This window comes from Alexandromys fortis, unplaced genomic scaffold (genome assembly GCF_014885135.2).
Source record: "Alexandromys fortis isolate MF-2015 unplaced genomic scaffold, M_Fortis_MF-2015_v1.1 scaffold_72, whole genome shotgun sequence".
Taxonomy (NCBI): Eukaryota; Metazoa; Chordata; class Mammalia; order Rodentia; family Cricetidae; genus Alexandromys; species Alexandromys fortis.
Window position 1 is genome coordinate 6090185 of NW_026067969.1, and position 14831 is coordinate 6105015.

At 48.5% G+C, this 14831-nt stretch overlaps 1 protein-coding gene across 2 annotated transcripts in view; it reads left to right on the forward strand.

The window, feature by feature from the left end:
• The first annotated feature begins 183 nt into the window (after positions 1 to 183).
• The window catches only part of Ptpa (protein phosphatase 2 phosphatase activator), a 28208-nt gene continuing 13560 nt past the window's right edge, over positions 184 to 14831 (forward strand). Inside the window, exons 1-6 of one of the 2 annotated variants that reach the window (XM_050155161.1) lie at positions 184 to 458; positions 4433 to 4523; positions 5720 to 5817; positions 7359 to 7445; positions 13445 to 13570; positions 14547 to 14664. In XM_050155161.1, coding sequence (XP_050011118.1) covers positions 5794 to 5817; positions 7359 to 7445; positions 13445 to 13570; positions 14547 to 14664 — 355 coding nt within the window. In that variant the 5' untranslated portion in view covers positions 184 to 458; positions 4433 to 4523; positions 5720 to 5793. The remainder of the gene's footprint in view (positions 459 to 4432; positions 4524 to 5719; positions 5818 to 7358; positions 7446 to 13444; positions 13571 to 14546; positions 14665 to 14831) is intronic. The other variant, XM_050155160.1, reaches the window with a different exon arrangement.

Sequence of the window (14831 nt, forward strand, 5' to 3'; positions counted from 1 at the left end):
CAGGTTCTTTGGGCTAGGCTCAGTGCCAGTCACAAAGATGACAGGTGGCCTTGACCCGCAAAAATATGGCTGCCACTTCCACCCACCCTACCCTGAAGCCGGATGCCCCGCACAAATATGGCGGCAACACCTGCAGTTGGCCTGCGGGCGGCAGCCGTTAGTGCGCATGCTCCCGGCGCCCCGCACTAAAATGGCCGCTGCCGCCTGTCGGCTGGGCGGCCGCGAGACGGCAGTTGCTGAGCATGCTCCCTGAGTGCCCCGCACTGGCATGGCTGCCGCCTTCACGAGAGTGACTCTAATTCTCGGCTTCCGGTCGTAGCCGGCCGGCGCTCATTTACCTTCTGGAAGCTTAGTGGAGCCGGGGAAAGGTGCGGGGTGAACGCTGAGCGGGAACTGCGAGCATCCGCGCCGGCTCCTAACGGAGAAGATGGCTGAGGGCGAGCGGCAGCCGCCGCCAGGTAGGGCGGTTGGAGGGCCCCGGCCTGCGGGTAGGAGAGGGGTGTGGCTGGGGGTGTCTCAGGAGTGTGAGGAGATGTAGAGGCGTTAGAGGCGAAGCTGCCGGCCTCCGGGGCCGAGGTGGGTGGCGGGGAGGGCGACCGGGGCTGTCCGAGGGCCGGGCAGGGCCGAGCGTGCTGGGGTGAAAGATGCCTGGGGCCGGGGCGAGGCGGGGTCTAGGAGGCTGCCCTCTTTATGAGACTTTGCTCGAGTGGACCTGGGCCTCGTTCGCACGCCAGCTTCGTCCATGCCCTGCCCACCCTGCATCACCGCCCCCCCCGGGGGTTTCAGTATCTGCGGAGTCGAGAGAAACTACCCTTGGTGTCTAAACCACTAATTTAAAAAGGCTGTTTGTGCAAGATGAACGGGTGGGTATCTTCACCGTCTGTGACTTTTATTTACGCGGTGCCTCATTGTAGTTTATCGCAAGGAGGAGAAAGCAGTTTGCAGACTCTGTGCAGTTAAGAAGGCCCGGAAAATTCTTAGAGAATGAATAGTTTGGCTAAACACAACTCATGTTTTGAAAGCGTTTCATGACCCTTCGGCCACGCTTCATGTTTTGTGGTCCCAAAGAAAGTCTCAGTCGAGAGAAAGCGATGAGCACAGTGGACCTCAAAAGCAGACATTTATGCCCAAACCTCTGTGGATGTGCCCTAGTGAGTTGGGGAGATGACGGCAGGAGCTGGGAGTTACAAGCAGGCAGACTTATGTTGGAACGAGGGTCCCCGAAGACAGGGAAGCGCTGTGGGGACCAGAACCTGTGCACTGAAGCAAAACGAAAACCTTGGGAAGGAGATCTGTGACTTCGGGAAAGACACAGTCTCTGGAAGCAGCCCCTTTTGAAGTCTGAAATAGTATTTATGCATTTGAAGGCAGGGTCTCACTCTATATGTGTACCTTGGCCACATTGGCATCACTTTTACAAGGATCTGCTGCTTCTGCCTCTGAGTGCTGGGATTAAAGGTGTGTGCCATCATGCCCAGAGGAGTATTTAACTTTTAAAATCAATTTTATCAGTTTTAACTTATGTTTTAGAAATGAAATAGATTTGAGTACCTATGAAGGGCAGCCATAAAGCTACGAGAGTAGCACCTGCAGCCCAAACAGGAGTTTTTACATTATTAACTGGTGAGAAATTCTGGAAAGTTTGGAGTTACACAGGCTAAAATGGCAAGTCACAACCTCTGTGTCCTTTAGTAGACTGAGAATAAGGATATCTGGCCCAGCAAGTAAAGGTGTTTGCTGCCAAGCCTGGCGACCTGAATTCGATCCCTGGAACCCACAAGGTAGAAGGATAGAACTAAATCTTGCTTGTTCGCCTCAGACATCCACACACGTGCATGAACACACACGCACGCTCACGCTCTAGAAATGTAATTTTAAAGGAGGTAATCCAACTTTCCTCATGGAATATGTGGGCAGTCAGATGTAAGCAGCGTGGGGTGTGGCGGTAAACAGTGGAGGTAAACATGTCACATCCAAATGGGAGGTGATAGTCCAGGCACACTCTTGGGGGGCATTGCAGGTGTTTTTGTTTGTTTTGATACAGGTATCACTGTGTATCTCCAAATTTCTCCAGGAAGATTGTGTTCTCTGCACATGCCACACACATAGAACTTTTCCAGGACTAGAACTCACAGTGTAGACCAGACTGGAACAGAACTCACCCAGCACGCACTTTTGATACAAGGCCATTGGCCCTGGCTGCCCTGGAAATCATCCTACAGTCAAGAATGACTTTGAGTACCTGATCCTCTTTTCTTCCCCTCCGAGAGTTGGGGTTGGAGGTATGGGCCACAGTGCTCAACTCTTAGGCTTTTGGGGCAGGGTTTTATTATGTGGCTAAGGCTGGCTAGAATTGGGGATCCTCCTGCCTCCATCCACTGAATGCTGGAACTGCAGTGATGTATTACTGCACCTGGGCTACTTTTGGGGTTTTTTCAAGGAACATTTGTAAAACTCTTCATGTTTTGATCTTAAACTGTCCATTGTCTCTGAATCCTTTGTCAGAGACAACCTGCGGCGAGAGAAGATGTGGGTGTGCTCTCTCTTGTACTCTTCTCTCCGCAGCCTTATTAGTTTTTCTTTGCTTTTGATTTTGTTTGATTTGGAAATGTGTATTCTGTCGACTGTGTTTCTTCAGGGACTTATTGTTCTGCTTCATATAACGTGGCCTCTGCTCTTGGGGTTGTAGCCAGGCCTGGAGGCCTTCTCCTCTGTGAAATAGTGTCTGGAGGGCAGTTTGTTGCAGGGAATAGATAGGTCTCTTTCAAGAGGCCTGGGTCCCAAAGATGATATGTGCAGGCTGTTTATTTGCAATGGGAAGACATTCCTCATAAAATGTGCCCCATAAACTGTGGTTGGCTCCTCACCAGATTGGCTTCAAAGCTTTTTATTTAGCATCTGACTTGGAGTAGCAATTTACTATTAGGAAGGGCTGGGGTGGGGCTCTGGGAACAGTATATGTGTGGGGTGGGAGGAGTAGGGGACAGGGGAGCTTGTGGACTTCTTGCGTGACCTTTTCCCTTCCTTCACCTTCCACTTTACTTTTGAGTCCTAAGTCTGGGGAGTTTATCCTGCTCGTACCTCACTTTCTAACTTTCCCCTTAGGCCTCAAGTCCTTTGGTACTTTCAGTTTCCTCACAGCATCTCCTGGAAGGCTCTGTCCTTGCTGCAGCAACTTTTACTCCCTGCAGGTTTTAGAGGAAGGCAGCAGGGCAGGTGTCTGTATGTGGAGCCTTGTTCACCTTCCTGAGAGCTGCATTATTAATTGCAGCTCACTGACCCACCATGTCTCCAATTGCAGACTCGGGCTTGAGCTCACTCTGAAACCCGCAGCAGGTGTGTTTACAGAGGTACAGTCCTAACCAAACAAAATTATTTCAACAGTATATAAATGCCTTCACTAAGCAGGAGACACAAAGCCTATGAATGTCTTCATATTAGTCTATGAACTTATTTTGGGACCACACAATGATGGCACATGCCATTAATCCCAGCACTGGGAGGCAGAGGCAGGTGGATCTCTGAGTTTGAGACCAACAGAGTGAGTTCCAAGACAGCCAGGGCTACACAGAGAAAGTCTGTCTCAACAAAACAAACAAATAAGCAAAAAAAGAAAAAAACAACAATTTAGGATTTTTTTTAGGCTTTTGGGGATTTGGGGAAGCATAAATCTTTTATGACCATCAGGAACTTTGCTGTTTAACCCAGCAAAGTGTGAGCTGCTTGTACAAGAATGAGATTATACTACAAACTGTGAGTGTTCTTCACTTGTTCCTATGCCTGTGATACAGGTTCCTTTTAAAAGCTATGAAGAAGGCAGGCCGTGGGTGGTGGTGGCGCACTTGGGAGACAGAGGCAGGCGGATCTCTGTGAGTTGAGGCTAGTTGTAGTTGGTCTACAGAGGGAGTTCCAGGACGGTCACGACTGTTACACAGAGAAACCATGTCTTCAAAAACAAAAGCTGGGTGGTGGTGCACGCTTTTAATCCCAGCACTCGGGAGACAGAGGCAGGCGGATCTCTTGAGTTCGAGTCTAGCCTGGTCTACAAAAGCTAGTTCCAGGACAGGCTCCAAAACTACAGAGAAACCCTGTCTCAAAAAGCCAAAAACAAAACAAAACAAAAACAACAACAACAAAAAAAAAACAGGGGGCCGGAAAGATGACTCAGAGGTTTGGAGCACTGGCTGCTCTTCCAAAGGTCCTGAGTTCAATTCCCAGCAACCATTGTGGCTCACAACCATCTGTAATGAGGTCTGGTGCCCTCTTCTGGCCTACAGGGGTACATCAGGCAGAACACTGTATATATAATAAATAAATAAATCTTTAAAAAAAAGCCAAAACCAAAAAAATCCAAACAAAATTCCATCAAGTATAAAGGTCAAGGTCAACTTGATTTTCTTTTCTTTTTCTTTTCTTTTTTTTTTTTTGACAGACCCAGGTTGCCCGAGAATTTACTGTATATAATTATCCTCCTGCTTCAGCCTCCCATATCTTGAGACTATAGACAAGTGCAGTGATTACAGGTGCGTACACCACCACCTGGCTTGCTTTTATTGTTTTAAGTGTCTTGTCCAGTTAGAGGTTGTTTTTGGGTTGTTGTCCTCATGTGTTTTTTGAGACAGGGTATCTCACTGAACCAGGAACTATGGATTAAGCTAGGCTCTGGCCAGTGGGTTCCATGGATCCCCCGAATGCCTCTCCAGCATCGGCCTGCTCTGTTTTCACTCCTTGTAAAGCAAAAGGCTGGAAGCTGGTGGGTTTGACTTGGCCTCAAAGGCTGGACTCTTTTTTTTTTTTTTTTTTTTTTTTTTTTTTTGGTTTTTCAAGACAGGGTTTCTCTGTGGCTTTGGAGCCTGTCCTGGAACTAGCTCTGTAGACCAGGCTGGTCTCGAACTCACAGAGCTCCGCCTGCCTCTGCCTCCGAGTGCTGGGATTAAAGGCGTGCGCCACCATCACCTGGCCTGGAGTCTTGTTTTAAAAATGAGAGAAGCCGGCTTCAAAACCACAGAGAAACCCTGTCTCGAAAAACCAAAAAAAAAAAAAAAAAAAAAAGAGAGAGAGAGAAGTGCGCAGTGGTGGCTCATGCCTTTACATACAGCAGTCAGGAGGCAGAGACAGGCGGATCTCTGAGTTTGAGACCAGCCTGGTCTACAGAGTGAGTTCCAGGTCTACACAAAGAAACCCTGTCTTGAAAACATTAAAAACCAAACCAAAAAAACAACAACTTGGCATTAGTTAGTTTGGAAGAATGGTTTGGGGGAAGAAGGAAAAACAAAATAGTAAAAGGAGAAGCCCATCGATGGTGGTGTCACGTCTTTACTCTTGGAAAGCAGAGGCTGGCAGATCCCTGTGAACTTAAGGCTAACCTGGTCTACTAGTCGAGTTCCAGGACAACCAGGGCTACACAGAGAAACCCTCTATCTAAAACAAACAAACAAACAAACAAAAAAAAACAAAACAAAGCAAAACCCAATAAAACAAAAAAGAAAGAAAAAAGGGGGGGGGGAGCGGTCCGTGTGTGGTGTCCTACTCCTTGATCTATCATGCCCCTGAAAGACAAGACAGGTAGAGCTCTCTGAGTTTGTGGTCAGGCTGATCCACAAAGTGAGGTATAGGCTAGCCTGGGCTATACAGAGAGACCTTGCCTCCAAAAAGAGAGGAGGGATTGGAGGGAGGAGGAACTATTGATCACTTTGCCCCTTTTATTTTCTTTGTCCAGATTCTTCAGAGGAGACCCCTCCAGCTACTCAGAACTTTATCATTCCAAAAAAGGAGATCCACACCGTTCCAGATATGGGCAAATGGAAGCGGTCTCAGGTATGAGTGACGCCCACACTTGAGGGTTGGAGCTGGGGGAGAATCTAAGGCTCTTTAATTGGTAGCTTTCCAGACAGCCCAGGGTTATATGCCCCTCGACACTCCTGCTCTTAGCACCCAAGCTGTCAGTTCTAAGGAGGGAGATGAGAAAGTAGCTGTCTTCCTCCCTCCCACTCAGACCACAGAGTTGCTTTATCAGGAAGGCCTGGCTGGGGCCCTGGTAAGTCTGGAGCGTCCCACTCTGGTTAAATCACATTCATCGCTCCTTTAATGTTATACTGAATGAACATGAATCTCCGAATTCTTGTTTGCAAGAACCTACACACATAGGAGCCAGTGCAAAGGAGGAGAAGAGACTATACCTCGGCTAGGAACATGACTGCCCTAAAAATAGCTGGGAATTGAGATCCAGTTCCCTGGCAGTAGGCTGGCCTTCTCTGCTGCATAGCCCAGGAGGTGGGCAGAAGAAAGCTAATTGTGCCTCTTAGTCTTCTAGTCCAGAGCTGAGGAAAAGAAAGACTACTTGGAATTCTTAGAGAGGGCCTTGGGCCCAGCTCCAGTCAGCACTAATGCCAGGTCTGTAGCCGCCATGGAGAGTGTCATTTACATAGACGGCAGGCGCAAGGGCCCTTGCTTGTGGGACAGATTGTCCATGCCAAGTCTGCCAGACTTACAATGAGCAGCCGTATGCCTTGCTCCATTGGGTAGGAAAGGTCACAGGAACCTGTCCTTCCCTTCTTTCACAAGCCTGTCCTCTGACAGTTGCAGATGGATATCATGTTCTTTTCTGAGTTTTCACCAGGATGAGCACCATAGTCCCTTCGGCTGCCCAGAGGCCATGAATTGATCCCATTCATCCTAGTTGCTCTGTGGCTGAGTTTCTCAGCTCAGCACTGTTGAGTCTTGTGGAGGCAGTCCTTGAATGGCAGGCTCTAACGCTGACTCTACCTGCTAAATGTCACCAGATGCTGTCCATACCCTCCCAATTGAGAGACTGTTCTTATCTGGAACTAGCTATTTGTCTGAACGACTGTAACACCACCTTTTGCAGTCCATGGCAAACACCGGCTCTGGTTAGAACAAGGGATTGGTTTTGTGTGGGGAAAGTTTCTGTGTATGATCCCCCTGGTCTGCTGGAAGCCATCTTGCAGGCTTATGGGGGGCTCTAGTATAGACTCACCCAATCTAGATGCCAAATGTTTGTTCTAATGTCTAATCATGGGTGTCCCAGAGGAAGAAAGTAAAATAAAGAAGAAACACTTGCTCTCAGAAGCTGCTTCCCCAGGTGACAATAGTGTCTTTCTGTGGGACTGTGTAAAGAAACTACTTACAGCAATTGTGAGCACTCTGTAGACATTGGCTAGGAATTGGCTGTGGTTGTGATCACTGAATGGCTGGCTTTATTGATGGAGCAGCCTGTGTATTTGGTGCTGTCTACTTCTGGTACTGAGTTGGGAGTGGGAGCTGGGGCAGCTGGGGTACCTGGGTGGAGCTACCATCTTCTGACACCATCTTCCTTCCCTCCTCTTCCCATTTGGCAGGCTTATGCTGACTACATTGGCTTTATCCTCACCCTCAATGAAGGTGTGAAAGGGAAGAAGCTGACCTTTGACTACAAAGTCTCTGAGGTAGGCACAGGCAAGGAGTGTCCCGCTACAGCTACAGGGTGATATCCATGGCAGGCTGATGCAGACGATGATTTGCCCAGCACAGTGCCGGAAGATTTGTGGCCCATACTCCTAATGTTTTAAATCTATGAATAAAATCACATTTATAACTAAAAGCAAGGTAAATATGCAATTTTATAGTCTGTATTTTTTCTAATTGGTATTTTTTATTAAGCTTGAAATTAAAGATGACAGAAGGGGCTGGAGATGTGGCCAAGTGCTTGCCTAGCATACGCACAGCTCTGGGTTCCACGCCTAGAGCTGGAAAAAAAAAATTAAGTTAGTAGAAGAGTTCTCTGCAGAGATCTCTAGCAGAAGCATGCATGGTATCAATCTCTAGCGGAAGTACGCATGGCATCAATGGAGACCAAAATAGGGTTAGTTCTAGTTCTATAGTAGATCCAACACATACTTGACATGCATTAGGCCCTGAGTTCAAACCCCAGCACCACACCTTCCCAGGACAACTCTGGTGATAGTGCACAGGTACACCTCCTGTCTGTTGGTACAACTGGTCACCCTGCTGAGACGTTCCCTCATTTGTTTTAACAGTCCTGACTGCAGCTGTATCCCTGGGCACTGTTGCTCTGAGCATTTGACAAGGAGATCTGTGGGCCATTTCCTCACCTTCATTCCTAGCCAAAATGCTGAGCAGAGAGCACAGGCAGGCTCTTGCTTTGGGGATCCCCCTCTCTAATAGGTACTCTGGTTGTTTTAGAGACAGACTTGATTCCAGGAAAGGCATGGACTGGGAACAGATGGCCAGCCACCTCTACCACTGGAGGGTGTAGTCTTCCTTGTACATGCTGTTGCAATGCCATCTCCCAGTACTAGGTCCCAGGTTTCCAGTGGCCTCTTAGGTTCATGTCCCAGTTGGCCCAGGGCCACCCTGAGCCTCTTATCTCAGACAACCAGTGGCTGAGTAGCCTCTTAGCACTTTGGCTCTCTGCCCTGTAGTTACAGCTGGGGCCTATTGAGTAAGGTCTGGCCTTGTCCTGGCCTAGTTTCTTCATATGTCCTAGGCTAGCATTGCCCTCTTTTAGCCCTCGTACCAGGTCAACTGCTGGGTGCTATAGTCTTGCTCTTTCTACTAGATAGGAGCTAGGACTGCACTGAGGAGAGACAGCTGGCCCTTGAGAGCTAGCCCATAAGTGACTCCCTGGATTGGCTCTTTTTGGACTGTGACTTTGGATATAGACTGACAGGGAGGATGAGCTCAGCAGTGCCCAGTATGCTGGAAACATCAAGGGGAGCTAATTAAAGGAGAATTCATAATTACCCTAGCCAGGACTGAGCTGCCAATCCCCTTGGGTCCTCAGTTGCTCCAGAGTTTCTATGGGAGCAGTCCTCACTGATCAGGTGTTGCCTTGACTGAAGGGCTGCTCTTTTGGCAGTATCATACTGTGTTTCAGGGTTTGCCAGCACACCGCCTCCCAGCTGAGTGGCTTTGCCCCCCCCCCACCCTGCCCAGCTTTTGTTAGTGCTGGGGACAGAACCTAACACTCTGCACACACTAGGCAAGAGCACTACACTAAATCGTATCTCTATCTCCAATTCACTGGGTAACCTAGGCTGCCTTCAAACTTGTGATCTTCCTGCCTCTGCCTTCCAAGTACCAGGATTATAGGTTTTCATCACCTATAATCCTTCCTTCTTGTCCTTTCTTGCCCTCTGTAGAGTGGCTGGGCCCTCAGGGTGTAGAACATGAGGTGGGGAGCCACTAGGATCCCATGTGCAGAGGTTATCGTGTGCTGTTCTTAGCTCCACGTCAGCAGGTTCACTCAGGCTCACTCAGCTCTTTTCTTTTCTTTGTTTTAAAGATTTATTTATTCACTATGTATACAGTATTCTGTCTGCATGTACGCCTGCAGGCCAGCTCTCATTACAGATGGTTGTGAGCCACCATGTGGTTGCTGGGAATTGATCTTAGGACCTCTGGAACAGCAGGCAGTGCTCTTAACCTCTGAGCTGTCTGTCTCTCCAGCTCCCTCAGCTCTAACTTTCCACCAGATGTTCTTGCTTTAGCTGGGGCACTGCCTAAGCTGGATCCATCCCTGTGCCTACCTCAGTGGGTGTACAGCCATAGCCAATTTTGTCCCCAGAAGTTTCCTGTGTTGTCGGGCAGCAGAAGGTACCAATCATAGCATGTAGCCATGGCTGTGTATAAGGCTTTCCTTGTCACACTCAGCACAGCAGCCAGAGCTCCTATGTCCTCTTAAGTACAGCACAGATAGCTTTCAAGAGAGAGTGAAGGGATCTAGGCTAGAGATTTCCATACAACCAGAAGCAGCGTACAAACCACAGCAAGGTAGAGAGTTTGTCTAGACCCAAGACAACAAGTTTTTTTTTTTTTTTTTTTTTTTTTTTTTGGTTTTTCAAGACAGGGTTTCTCTGTGGCTTTGGAGCCTGTCCTGGAACTAGCTCTTGTAGACCAGGCTGGCCTCGAACTCACAGAGATCTGCTTGCCTCTGCCTCCCGAGTTTTTTTTTAGATTATACCTATGCTAGTACTGGAGAGGGTTTCTATTTTGTATTGTTTGTTGTTTGCTTGTTTTTTTGTTTTGTTTTTGTTTTTAGAAAGGGTGATGGGTCAGGAAAACTTTTGTTTGTTTTTAAGACAGGGTCCCTCTATATAGCCTTACCTGGCCTGGATCTTACTGTGTAGACCAGACTGAACTTGAACTCACAGAGATCCTCTTACCTTTGACTCTTGAGTTCTGGAATGAAAGGCATTTGATACCACACCTTATTTTGTTGTTTCTTTTGCCTTTGTGGGTTTCTTTGTGGGGGGGGAGCAGGGAGTTTTGAGGAGACAGGGAGTCAGGGCTTCTCTGTAGCTGTCCTGACTTTGAACTCAGAGTGCCTCTACCGCCAGGGCAGAATGAGAAGTTGCCAAGTATAATCAAGAGACACTGCTGGTCTGGAGAGATGGCTCAGTGGTTAAGAGCATTGCCTGCTCTTCCAAAGGTCCTGAGTTCAATTCCCAGCAACCACATGGTGGCTCACAACCATCTGTAATGGGGTCTGGTGCCCTCTTCTGGCCTGCAGACTTACACACAGACAGAATATAGTATACATAACAAATAAATATAGTATACATAATAAATAAATAATATTTAAAAAAAAAAAGAGAGAGACACTGCTATAGGGATAGGAGGGGCACAAGTTATTCTTTGTGCTTTGGGGTGGGGTGGGGTGGTTCCAGCCCAGGATTGCTTCTCTCTCCAGCCCGTCTCTCCCAGCTGGCCAGACAGTAGATGCAGAAGGAGGAGCTATGAGTCTCTTAATTATTTACTAACCCAGCTGAGCTAGCTTCTGGGTCCAGGTTCCTGCTGGCCTTAGGAGCCACATTCTTTATCTGTCCCCGTTAGTGCCTTGTCTGGGCTGCAAGCAGAGATCTCCAGGGAGCCTGGTGCTTCCTGGGGCTAAGATACCCCACCCTCCTGCAAGGCCCGTTGCTTTGGTTTGTACTCAGCAGCAGTTCCTGTGACCTGCTTCTCACAGAGCCTGGCTCTGGCAGCACTTCAGCAAGGCATCTTTACGCCACTCTAGCCACCACCTCAGCGACAGGCCACTTCTTCCTCCATGCCCCAAGCATAGGTGAGGAGGTGGGAAGAGCAGCCTTCGGGGCCAGTGTAACGCTGTACAGCTAGAGTCCTTGCAGCTGGGGTCACTGGAGCCCTAGTCCTCACTGCAGGTGCACAGCCTCGGCCCTATCCAGTTCCAGGATCTCCTGGAGATGTCCCTTTATGCTGAGCATTCCCATTGTCACAGACAAAATCTGCCTCCTAGCTTCCCAAGGCTTCCTGGTCTGAGTTGCCACAGTCTTACAGCCCTTAATCCTGGCTTGTTTCTCCAAGCTACACCTGTGCCTGAAGGAACGTGTGGATGGACGCCTGACCTGATTCCTCTTTAAACAGCATTTGATATGCTGGTGCCTCCCACGCCTGTGACTCTGCTTCCTGGTGCTGGGGGGGGGGGCGTGGAGAGATGGGTTCTTAGGCTGCCAGCTCTCAAAGCTTTGTACAGTAATCCCAGATTGGCACCAAGACAGCACTTCAGAAATGTGAACCAGTACTGTGTCTGGTAGTGAAATATGAAGAAAGCCTAGACATTTAACAATGAGGACCATTAAGGGGGTCACAGCATTCTGTGTATACACTGGTGTAAAATGAGGTTCGGGGGAAAGGAACAGGCTAAGGCACTTGTCCATTGTCCAGTTTCAGGGTCTACAGGCATTATGTATAGCCCATTGCTTTGTGGCAGGCTCTTTCCCTCATGTTTGGAAGAAAAAGACAAGCTCAGGTCTCTAAGTAGCTCATTGCTGTTTTAGTAGTGTTGGAGGAAGGCTGTCTGCCTGTGGAGTTAGTTCTTGGAGTGTTGAGCAGAGGAGCACTAGAGAAAACAAGCCAGGGTGTTCAGATGTGGGTGGTGTTGGTTTGGGGAGGTCAGGGTTACTGGCTGTATTAGTTACTTCTATTGCTGTGATCAGTACCCGACAAGAAGCAGCTTAGGGAGAGGGTTATTCTGGCTTGCAGTTGAGGTCCAGATCACCATGGCAGGTAAGGTAGAACCAGCTGAAGGGATGTGGGGTGGCTGTTCACATGGCATTCCCACTCAGGAAGTAGAGATGAAGGCTGGTGCTCGGCTGGATTTCTCTTTTTATCCTAATTATTCAGCCTGGGATCCCACCTGTAGAGTGATGCTACCCACATTCAGTTAAAGCATTTAGAAAATGCCCTAGAGACATACACAGAAGGATGCTTCTACGGGGTTTTGAATGGGTCATGGTGACAATGAAGGTTGTCTTAGTGTTTCTATGGCTGTGATAAAGCACCATAACCAGCAGGGTGTGGTGTTGCACATCTTTAATCACAGCACTCAGGAGGCCGAGGCAGGCAGATCTCTGTGAGTTTGAGCCTAGTCTACAGAGCGAGTTCCAGGACAGCTAGGGTTGTTACACAAAGAAACCCTAGCTTCGAAAAATCCTTTAAAAAAAGGGGGGGGGCACCGTAACCAAAAGCAGCTTTGGAGAGGAAAGGTTTTATTTCACCTTGCAACTTTTTTTTTAATATTTATTTATTATGCATACAATATGCTGCCTGCATGTATGCCTGCAGGCCAGAAGAGGGCACCAGACCTCATTACAGATGGTTGTGAGCCACCATGTGGTTGCTGGGAATTGAACTCAGGACCTTTGGAAGAGCAGGCAATGCTCTTAACCACTGAGCCATCTCTCCAGCCCCTCCCCTTGCAACTCTTGCATCACCGTGTAACACTGAGGGGAGTCAGGGCAGGAGCTTGAGTGGAGGCCTGGAGGAGTACCGCTTACTGGTTTATTCTTCAAGGCTTACTCAGCCGGGCTGGCCTTGAACTCAGAGATCCGACTGCCTCTTGTCTCATCCCGATTAAAGGATTAAAGGATTGCACCACCGCTGCCCAGCTTCAGCCTGTTTCTTACAGAACCCAGGCCACCTGTCCAGTATTAGCACCGCCCACAGTAAGCTGGGCCCTCCTTTATCAATCATCAATCAAGAAAATGCCACATACTTGCCCAATAGGCCAGTCTAGTGGAACATTTCCTCAAACTAAGGTTCCCTTTTCCCAAATGGTGCTAACTTTGTCTAACTAGCACAGAGATGATGTCCCACACTGCATTTCTCTTCTCTTCTGTCATACATCCGTGCTGTTCAGTGAAAGACTTCAGTCACATCTGCTTTAACAAAGGTCGGGGCTGGGGTTTGTACCTATCTAACCATGACACTGGTCTGTCAGCCGAGTGTAATTTCCTCTCTGAAGGGAAGGTTACTCCCTGACCCTCCTTCATATTTAGGACAGTTAAGAATGAGAATAACAGCTAGGCCAGCCTAGGGGCCACCTCCTACAGCAATTGAGACTTCCTTCTGTGGCTCTAGCAGGGCTGCCAGTCACTGGTGTGGTTCCTCTATCTCACCTTCACAGGCCATTGAGAAGCTGGTGGCTCTTCTCAATACGCTGGATAGGTGGATTGATGAAACCCCACCGGTGGACCAGCCCTCCCGGTTTGGAAACAAGGCCTACAGGACCTGGTATGCCAAACTTGATCAGGTGAGACTTGTCAGAGCACAGGGTGGGCCGGGCCAGTGGGAGGACTATTATGGCTCCAGATGGGGCAAGGTAATTTGTCAGAATGGCAGTTTATTTACGTAACTGCAAGTGTGGCTATCCTATCCCTTGTATGAGGCTGCTTATTAAATCATTTTATTAGCCTCAGATTGGAAATGACACATCAACTATAGTACTGAGACCAGGCTGGCCTCAAACTCACAGAGATCCGCCTGCCTCTGCCTCCCGAGTGCTGGGATTAAAGGCATGCGCCTCCCATACATGGATTTTATTTGCATGTTCTTGAATTTCATGTTTTTGTAGCCTCCTTTCCTTGATGATGTTATATGTAGGTCAGATCTGTCACGTTGTCACTTGTGGCTTATCTTTTTCTTTGTTGTGCAGTAGTTTGCTGCAGAAGTGCACAGGTTTACTCATTCTGCTATTTGGGTACATTCTAGTTGATTTTTTGTTTTGTTTTGTTTGTTTTCTGAGACAGGGTTTTTCTGTGTAGCCCTGGCTGTCCTAGAACTGGCTCTGTAGACCAGGTTGGCCACAAACTCAGTGATCCACTTGCCTCTGCCTCCTGAGTGCTGGGATTAAAGGTGTGCACCACCACCCACCTGACTGCTAGTGGCACTTTTATGTTTTGGCTACCATAAACAATACTGTTAGGAACATTTCATGTGTCTATCATGGCAGTCTTACTGTGCTTGGGAATAGAACCAACAACTAGGGACACAAAGACTTGATGGCCCATAATCTCTCCGGGCCTTTGGTGAACTACCACATAGGAGACTTGATCTTTTGTCTTGCTCCCAGTGTCACTCCCGGGTGTCACCCTGTTATGCCCCCTCCCCATTTCTCTGGCTGGTCAGAACTGGGAAGCAGGCCAGGCTAGCAGATGCTGCCCCTGGGTGCCTGCTCCTCAGATACTGCCTAATCTACTGCCACCACTGTATGTCTCTTATATTATCAGGAAGCAGAGAACTTGGTGGCCTCAGTGGTCCCCACCCACCTGGCGGCTGCTGTACCTGAAGTGGCAGTTTACTTGAAGGAGGCTGTGGGAAACTCCACACGCATTGACTATGGCACAGGTATCTGCTGCTGATGGCTTTGAGTGACTTGGGCCTTGCTGCTTTCTGTATGTTGACTGGCTGCTTTCTTCGTGTTCCACGTATGTGTGTGTCCGTGTCCCCATGTGTCTGTGTCTGTCCAGGAGGTGGGGGTGGGCGGGTGCTGTGCTCAATTTTATTCCACCAGA